Source organism: Staurois parvus, unplaced genomic scaffold (assembly GCF_062004578.1).
Source record: "Staurois parvus isolate SC_StPar_1 unplaced genomic scaffold, SC_StPar_1.0 ptg001572l, whole genome shotgun sequence".
Taxonomy (NCBI): domain Eukaryota; kingdom Metazoa; phylum Chordata; class Amphibia; order Anura; family Ranidae; genus Staurois; species Staurois parvus.
The window spans coordinates 25,756-35,307 of record NW_028319368.1 but is presented as its reverse complement, the minus strand read 5'-3'; the positions used below and the strand labels follow the sequence as shown (position 1 = coordinate 35,307).

The 9,552-nt window shown below is 52.6% G+C and overlaps 1 protein-coding gene across 1 annotated transcript; it reads left to right on the top strand.

Annotated features, from left to right (window-relative positions):
- Nucleotides 1–7,717: 7,717 nt before the first annotated feature.
- Nucleotides 7,718–9,552, top strand: LOC149435236 (uncharacterized). Its single transcript, XM_089662867.1, has one exon. It carries the CDS (start codon nucleotides 7,755–7,757, stop codon nucleotides 9,456–9,458), a length of 1,704 nt encoding a protein of 567 aa, XP_089518993.1. The 5' UTR covers nucleotides 7,718–7,754; the 3' UTR covers nucleotides 9,459–9,552.

Below are 9,552 nucleotides of genomic sequence, written 5' to 3'. Positions count from 1 at the left end.
CACGCATGCGCCCTCTTATATTTCTATTTTAAAGTTGTATTTTGTTTTTAATTTGTACTTGGTTTTATTTGGGGGGCACAAACAATATCCGCAAACTCCAAATGGAAGGTTTGGAAGTTTCTCTTTGTGAAAGAATATATAAAGGTTATTTTTGTCAATACATTGGGTGGTAAAGGGATAAACCACAGAGATCAGAGTGTAGGCGTGTTATCGGGGTAATTGATACGGAGATGGGAAGTCCAGGGAAATCCCAAAATGTGGAACTGTCCATCTATCAGAGAAGCAACGACATACAACCATGAATTATTTTTCTTGATACACCTGAACTGTGACTTACCTGACCAGATCAACATCCCAGGAGTGCCATTGACTTGATGCCAGACTCTGATTAAAAAGTCTTCCTTTCCTTTTTTTGAGCATTGTATATTGTCAGAATTGTGATGGGAGAAGCGCTGTTTTTGTGAGGAAATACTCTGATTTTGACTCATATTATGTCATATTTTAATTTTGTATTTAAACAGCAGCTCACAGAGACTATAAATATAGAGGTTCATACCATTCCCCAGTTCAAAAGCACGCAGTTTTACTCTTAGAGAGATTTCTTGTGTGCAATATTGTGTATTTAGTGAATTGTGTAGATTTCTGCATTTTGGCATTTAGTTCTGATTTCGTATTTATTGCACTGCTGGTGTGTAGCTCTCTTACATTCACTATAAATCTCATATACAGTTGCAAGAAAAAGTATGTGAACCCCTTGGGATTACGTGGAGTTTTGCATGAATTGGGCATAAAATGTGCTCTGAACGTCATCTAAGTCACAACAATAGAAGAACACAGTCTGCTGAACATAATACTACACAAACATTAGATGTTGCCATGGTTTAATTGCACATAACATGTAAACATTCACAGTGCAGGGAGGAAAAAGTATGTGAGGCCCTAGCTTAATGACTTCTCCCAGAGCTAATTGGAGCCAGGAGTGAGCCAACCTTGACTCCAATCAGTGTGATGATATTGGATGTGTTGCTGACACCTGTTTTGGGTTTACTGGTTTCAAGAAGCACTGTCTGATGTGAACCATGCCTCGCAGAAAAGAGCTCTCAGAAGACCTACGATCAAGAATTGTTGACTTGCATGAAGCTGGAAAGGGTTACAAAAGTATCTCCTTGAGCCTTGATGTTCCTGTGTCCACGGTAAGACAGACTGTCTACAAATGGAGAAAGTTTAGCACTGTTGCTACTCTCCCTAGGCGTGGTCGTCCTGTAAAAATGACTGCAAGAGCACAGCGCAGAATGCTGCATGAGGTAAAGAAGAATCCCAGAGTGTCAGCTAAAGACCTACAGAAATCTCTGGCACATGCTAACATTTTTGTTGACACGTCTACAATCAGGAAAACATTAAACAAGAATGGAGTACATGGGAGGACACCACGGAGGAAGCCATTGCTGTCCAAAAAGAAGATTGCAGCACGTTTGAAGTTTGCAAAAGAGCACCTGGATGTTCCACAGCACTACTGGCAGAATATACTGTGGACAGATGAAACCAAGATTGAGTTGTTTGGGAAGAACACACAACACTATGTGTGGAGAAAAAAAGGCCCAGCACACCAACATCAAAACCTCATGCCCACTGTGAAACATGGCGGAGGGAGCATCATGGTTTGGGGCTGCTTTGCTGCCTCAGGGCCTGGACGGATTGTTGTCATTGATGGGAAAATGAATTCCAGAGTTTATCAAGACATTTTGCAGGAAAACGTACGACCATCTGTCCGCCAACTGAAGCTCCGCAGAGGATGGGTGATGCAACAGGACAATGACCCAAAGCATACAAGTAATTCAACAAAACAATGGCTGCAACAGCACAGAATACGCCTTCTGGAGTGGCCCAGTCAGAGTCCTGACCTCAACCCCATTGAAATGCTGTGGCATGACCTTAAGAGAGCGATTCACACCAGACATCCCAAGAATATTGCTACACTGAAACAGTTTTGTGAAGAGGAGTGGTCCAAAATGACTCCAGATCGTTGTGCAGGTCTGATCTGCAACTACAGGAAACGTTTGGTTGAGGTTATTGCTGCCAAAGGAGGGTCAACCAGTTATTAAGTCCAAAGGTTCACATACTTTTTCCTCCCTGCGCTGTGAATGTTTACATGTTATGTGCAATTAAACCATGGCAACATCTAATGTTTGTGTAGTATTATGTTCAGCAGACTGTGTTCTTCTATTGTTGTGACTTAGATGACGTTCAGAGCACATTTTATGCCCAATTGATGCAAAACTCCACGGAATCCCAAGGGGTTCACATACTTTTTCTTGCAACTGTATATGTATGGTCTGGTCCCAGTCTCTGTGTGTAGCTACACATACTATATTGCCAAAAGTATTGCTTTTCACATGAACTTTATTGGCCCCCCAGTCTTAGTCCGTAGGGTTCAATATTGAGTTGGCCCCGCCCTTTCCACACACATGACCTTTTTATGGCCCCCCCAGTCTTAGTCCGTAGGGTTCAATATTGAGTTGGCCCCGCCCTTTGCAGCTATAACAGCTTCAACTCTTCTGGGAAGGCCGTCCACAAGGTTTAGGAGGGTGTCTATGGGAAGGTTGGACCATTCTTCCAGAAACACATTTGTCAGGTCAGGCACTGATGTCGGGGGAGGAGGCCTGGCTCACAGTCTCCGCTCTAATTCATCCCAAAGGTGTTCTATGGGGTTGAGGTCAATCCCATTGGAAGGGAAGACTCTCTGAGTGACGCTGACGCATTTCAAAGGGGGTCCCTTCTTCATTAGAGCTTCATCTTCATTAGTGAGTTTTCAAAGATCGCCTAAAGGCAGACAGGGTGGGGGCTGACCAGACATACTGGGGTAGGGAGTTCCAAAGGATTAGAGAGGTCATCCTGGGTCCACCCCAAACTGGCTCCTCCATGTCTTTATGGACCTTGCTTTGTGCACTGGTGCGCAGTCATATTGGAACAGGAAGGGGCCATCCTCAAACTCCTCCCACAAAGTTGGGAGCATGAAATTGTCTGACATGTCTTGGTTTGCTGACGCCTTAAGAGTTCCCTTCACTGGAACTAGGGGGCCAAGCCCAACCCCTGAAAAACACCCCCACACCATAATCCCCCCTCCACCAAACTTTACACTTGGTACAATGCAGTCAGTCAAGTACCGTCCTCCTGGCAATGGCCAAACCATGACATGTCCATTGGATTGCCAGACAGAAAAGCATGATTGGTCACTACAGAGAACACATCTCCATTGCTCTAGAGTCCAGTGACGGCGTGCTTTACACCACGGCTTTGCATTGCACTTGGTGATGGAAGGCTTGGATGCAGCTGCTAGGCCATGGAAACCCATTCCATGAAGCTCTCTATGCACTGTTGTTGGGCTCATCTGAAGGCCACACCAAGTTTGGAGGTCTTTAGCTATTGACTCTGCAGACAGTTGGTGACTTCTGCGCACTGTGCGCTTCAGCATGCGCTGACCCCGCCCTGTCATGTGACGTGGCCTACCACTTGGTGGCTGAGTTGCTGTTGTTCCCAGTTGCCTTCACTTTGTTATAATCCCACTAACAGTTGAGCGTGGAATATTTAGTAGCCAGGAAATGTCACAGATGGACTTATTGCCCAGGTGGCCACCTATCACGGGACCACGCTTGGAGTCACTGAGCTCCTGAGAGCGACCCATTCTTTCACCAATGTTTGTAGAAGCAGTCTGCATGCCTAGGGGCTTGATTGTATACACCTGTGTCCATGGAGGGGATTGGAACACCTGAATCACATGATTGGGAGGGGATTGGAACACCTGAATCACATGATATGGAGGGGATTGGAACACCTGAATCACATGATTTGGAGGGCTGGCCCAATACTTTTGGCAATATATAAACCCGGGTAAATATTCACAAATCCACCTGGACTCTTGCTGGTCCCTTTACTGGTAATACCTGTTTGTACATTGGATGTATGTACTGGCCATAGAGGTGATTGGAACACCTGAATCCTTTTGAGGGGACAGCAAATTTCCATGTTATACAAGCTGTACACTGACTACGTCACATTGTAGCAAAGTGTCATTTCATCAGTGTTGTCACATGAAAAGAGAGAATCAAATATTTACAAAAATGTGAGGGGGAGGGGGGGACTCACTTCTGGGGGATACTGTATATATACACACACACACACATTGTATACAGTCCGGGGGAGGGGGGAACTCACTTCTGGGAGAGATATATATATATATATATATAGTGGGAACTCGCATCAGAATGGTAGAGCTTTCTTTTTTAAAGCACACAGCAACTCGCTTCTTCTTTTTAAACGCCTTTTAGCCCAATTTTACTTAAACGAAAGTTCAATAACAAAAATGCTTCCCACGCAGAGATATCCATCATCCAACAAATGCAATTTACGTCTGTCTCCTGCAGACTCTATCCAAAATGTCTCTAGCACACAGCTACTCTGGCTTCCACCTCTACTAGGTGAAGCCCACCTGACTCCAAGGCAGCGACCTCCTGTCTGCCGAGGTGCAGCCCTCCTGTCTGCTGGGGTGGAGCCCTCCTGACTCCTGTCTGCCGGGGCGGAGCCCTCCTGTCTGCCGGGGCGGAGCCCTCCTGTCTGCGGGGGTGGAGCCCAGAATCATGGTTTGAGCCTCTACAAAAAGGCCTGCACACACCTGTGCAATCATCGCGCTGGCTGCTCTCAAAACCTGGACCCAGGACTGGAGATTTCATCCCTCCCAAATCTCTTAGAAATCTCCAGGCTACAGGTCCCAAAACAGACCTTACAAACCAAAGAGGAAACTGATAAACCAGTTTCTTCTGCATTATGAGAACTGCCTGGAGCCCCTCAACCTGTATAGTTGAGAATCCTGGGTCACCACCGTGATTTCCACCATGGCAGGATACCGCACTGCCACATATCCCCCCCCCCTTTGTTATGATCCTGTAGGGGGCAGAACACACAAGCCCAAACTCTTTAATTTGGCACCTCTGTTCCAGCTTTCACCCACATGAGCCCTTTCCTGACTGACATCGCTTTCAAAGGGAGATTTCCTTCCTGTCTTACGAGGCGACTTTCCCCGTGTTCTTCTACTACACGGACTTGGGCTCTATGAAGACACTGCGCCTTTTTACGGGTTCGCTTCCAAAAGCGTTGCCTCTCTATTTTCCTTGGGGCCACCCAAGTCACCTTCCCATTAAGGAACTTCCAAACCTTGGCACCTTTCTGAGGATGAGGATGAGGCCGGAGTTTTACGTGTCGGAGAACATTAAAGCTACGCTGCACTCTCAACCGCCGGTTTCCCTTTACCTTTGAAGGGGTCACACTATTAAACAGAAGTGTGGGCTCTTTTATTGGGGTTCCCTTAGTCCCTCTCTGCATTCTATGTACAGGCATCTTCTTACTGACTAAACTTAGCTCCGCCCCCCCCCCCCCTTCCCCCCCATACACTGCATGCTTCCTCTTGTCCCTGACATTCTCAGACGACAGCAATCCTACTCTCCTTCTGAAGGACAGCCCAATTGTCCAGTAATGCCCGTAGCGAAAAAAGGAAAGGAAAATTAGCGCAGGGCAGGCATGACTAGGCCTAGAGTGGGAAGGAGAGTAAGAAAGGGTTAATGATGTGCCAGGGGGGTGTGGAAAAGGATAGATGGGTGTGCTGGTTGGTGGAGAGAGAGCGTGGGTGGGCTCTGCCGCACCTTAGGGTGGGGTGTCCCAGGGGGGGGGAGGCATCATTTCGGACCTGGACGTTGGTGAGTGAGATTCATTCCCTCCCAACACCAGCATTTGTTAGGGCCTTTTCCCTGGGGGTCTCGTTGCGGTCTTTGGGGGGCTGTCATGGATGGCTTGGTGGCCCAGCTGCGTGCGGCGGCAGCCTCTCATGGGATGGACTGGCTGCAGAGCCGGGTTTCTGCCTTTCTGCAGGACCCGGGCGTGTCCCTGGACCCGGGCTTCTCGCTGGGCCCGGGCTCATCACCAGAGGGAGAGGGGCGGGTGCGCCCACGTGCTCGGGGGTCTCGGCCTCCGGAGCGCTGTAGTCCGGGCTCCCCCTCCCCCAGAGCTCAGCGCCGGGTGCCTGCCTTCATGCAGGACCCGGGTTTGTCCCAGGACCCGGGTCTTTCACAGGACCCGGCCTCATCACCAGCGGGAGGGGGGCGGGTGCGCCCACGTGCTCGGAGGTCTCGGCCTCCGGAGCGCTTTAGTCCGGGCTCCCCCTCCCCCAGAGTTCAGCGCCACACAGGGAGCCCCGTTCGGGACCCTCCGGCCCCGCTGGCAGGGCGCTCCAATGCCTCTGCTCGCGGGGAGGCCGGGAGGAATCCCCGGCAACGGCGGAGCTCGGCGGGCGGGGTCTCGCGGGGAGGAAGCCCCTCCCCCCCGCCCGCGCGGCTGAGGAAGCAGGATGTCGCCGGCTCCTCCACTGACCAGGTGCCTGTCAGGGAGGGAGCCCAACGAGGGAGACGCAGCGCTGCGGCTGCCGGGCTGTCCCCTGCTGCGGCCGGCAGGCCCCATGGGAAGCGTGGAGCGGCGGCTCCGAAGAGCCTCAGGCTGGATGGAAGTGCTGCCGGGGGCGTGTCTGGTCGGACCCCAGGGACGTCGATGGGCGTGTCTGGTGCCGGGAGGCGGAGCCAGCAGAGGCACAGCGCTCGAGGATCCGTGGCTCCTGGGACTGGGAGGCCATCCGGCCGTCGAGGGGAGGACGTGAGATCGGAGGGCGAGCTGTCGGAACCCGATGCGGGGGCGACAGCTGGCCGCTCGGCATCGCTGGACGTGGGTCGCACGGCTGATGGGACGTCTCCTGGGCAGCCTGGTGAGTTACCTTTTTCTTTTTCTTCTGCGCTAGGGGACCTGTTGGGGGGCGGGGCCTCGGCGGTGCGGGAGGTCGGCGTTCCCGATTCGGGTCGCGGGGGGGGCTCTGCGATTTGATTTCAGGTTTGCGTACCTTGTTGCAGCGCCTTGAGCGGGGCGGTAGTGGGGTCCCTGGGCCTGCTGCGGCGTGGCTCCCGCCGGCTGGTGGGGACGGTTTACAAGTCCGAGTGCAGGACGGGGGGGCCGTGCGGAGATCGGGGGTTTCTCCTCCCTCTGGTTCTGGGCCTGCGGTGGTTGCGGCGGAATCTGATGCTTTGGGTTCCACGGCTTTGGATGGGGGTGCGGGGGTGTCCGGAGCGGTCGGCTTGGCGGACTCGGCCAAGTGCGAGGTATACGTGTGCTTCGAGGGCCCTTTAGGTGCGCACTTGCCGTTGGAGGTTCGGGAGCGGATTTGGAGCGGGGAGTATGTGGAGATCTTCACGCTCTTGCCGTTGGAGCGTTTTCCTTTGGAGGGGTTGCGGGTTGACGAGGGCAGGCGGGAGGAAGCGGAGAAGCGGCGTTTTCGCTTTATCCCGCGTACTTTTGCAAATTGGATGCAGGCGTTTGCGATCATGGCCAGTGTTATTGGGGAAAAGGCTCCTGAGCATTGCTCGGCGCTTTTTTGTTACCTTGACGCCATTAGCGAGGCTCACAGGGTTTACGGTGGGACTGCGTGGCTTCGGTATGATGAGCAGTTTCGGCAGCGGCGGGCTGTTCGCCCTTCATTGCGTTGGGACCATAAGGACATTGGTCTTTGGATGCGCCTCATGACTCCAGCGAGGCCTCCTGGTCCGTTTTTTCAGGGGGGGCCGGTGGTTCATTCTCCCCCGGACAATCGGCCTCAAAGCGTAGGGGCTTCTGTTGGCAGTTCCAGGAAAGCGCTTGTCGTTTCGGAGGGTCCTGCCGTTTTAAGCATGAGTGTTCCGGTTGCGGCGGCTCCCATCCGTTGTCGCGCTGTTTCAAGCGGGGCAGAGGCCCTTCCGGCGAGCATGCGGGTAAGAGGGACGACACCGGTGAGGGTGGAAAGGATGCAGCCTTTCCTAGATAGATATCCTGATCGGGCAGCCGCTGTGCTGCTGGCGGCAGGTTTTTCGGAGGGTTTCCACATCCCGTGCACTTTGACTTCCGTTCCCCCCTTGGCTCGGAACTTGCGGTCGGCCTTGCGGCATGCGGAGGTTGTTTCGGTTAAGTTGCGAAAAGAAGTGGGGTTAGGTCGTATGGGCGGCCCATTTTCTTGCGCCCCGTTTTCGGATCTGGTGGTTTCCCCCTTGGGGGTGGTGCCCAAGAAGGAGCCAAATTCGTTTCGGTTAATTCATCACCTGTCTTTTCCTAAAGGGGGGTCGGTGAATGACGCTATAGATCCGCAGTCCTGTTCAGTGTCTTACACGTCGTTTGACGCAGCGGTTTTCTGGGTTCGTCGTTATGGGCGTGGTTCGCTTATGGCGAAATCGGATGTTGAGTCCGCGTTTCGATTGTTGCCGGTACATCCGGACAGTTTTCGTTTCTTGGGTTGTCATTGGGAGGGCTCGTTTTACGTTGATAGGTGCCTTCCCATGGGGTGCTCCATATCTTGCGCTTTGTTTGAGCAGTTCAGTTCGTTCGTGGAGTGGGTGGTGCGGGATGTTTCCGGGGTCAATTCTGTCATCCACTATTTGGATGATTTTCTTTGCGTGGGTCCGCCAGCTTCCAGAGTGTGCGCCGTTTTGCTGGCCACTTTGCAGCACGTTGCTGAACGTTTTGGGATTCCGCTGGCTTTGGACAAGACGGAGGGCCCGGCTTCGGTCATTACTTTCCTGGGTATCGTTTTGGACTCTGATGCAATGGAGTGCCGGCTGCCTGAGGACAAGCTTTTGGCCCTGCAAGGGGAAATTGGTGGGGTGCTCGGCAAGCGAAAAATTCAACTGCGGGCCTTACAGTCGTTGTTGGGTAAACTGAACTTCGCTTGTCGCATCCTGCCAATGGGTCGGGTGTTTTGCCGCCGGTTGGCGGCGGCGACGGCAGGGATTACTTCCCCTTTACATTTTATTCGTTTGACTAGGGAGCATCGGGAGGATTTGCGGATTTGGCACACTTTTTTGACTTCGTTTAACGGACGGGCTTTGTGGATGTCTGGCCCGGTCAGCAATTTTGACTTGGACTTGTTCACGGATGCGGCGGCTTCCGGGGGTTATGGGGCCTTTTTTCAGGGACGGTGGAGTGCGGCTCCGTGGCCTCCTTCCTGGGTGGCGGCGGGTTTCCTTCGTAACCTGGTTCTGTTGGAACTTTTTCCGGTGGTCTTGGCGGTTGAGGTTTGGGGTGCAGATTTTCGGAATCGGAAGGTTCGTTTTCATTGCGACAATTTGGGGGTGGTTCAGGTCATCAACCGGGTGTCGGCTGCCTCACGGCCGGTGGTTGGCCTGCTTCGCCATTTAGTGTTGCGTTGCCTGCAGCTGAATGTTTTTATCCATGCGGTGCATCTCCCTGGGGTGGACAACACTTTGGCTGACGCTTTGTCTCGTTTTCAGTGGGACAAATTCCGGGAGTTGGCGCCGGCTGCGGAGCACCGTGGGGTTCCTTGTCCCGACTGGCTGTGGGAGATTGCCTTGGGGTCGTATCCGGCTGGATCCGGCGGTCGGTGAGTGAGGCGACATGGTCTGCGTACTCGTTGGTTTGGCGGGAGTGGCTGGACCTGTTACAACAGGTCGATATTGATCCCTGGGGGCCGGAGGTGCG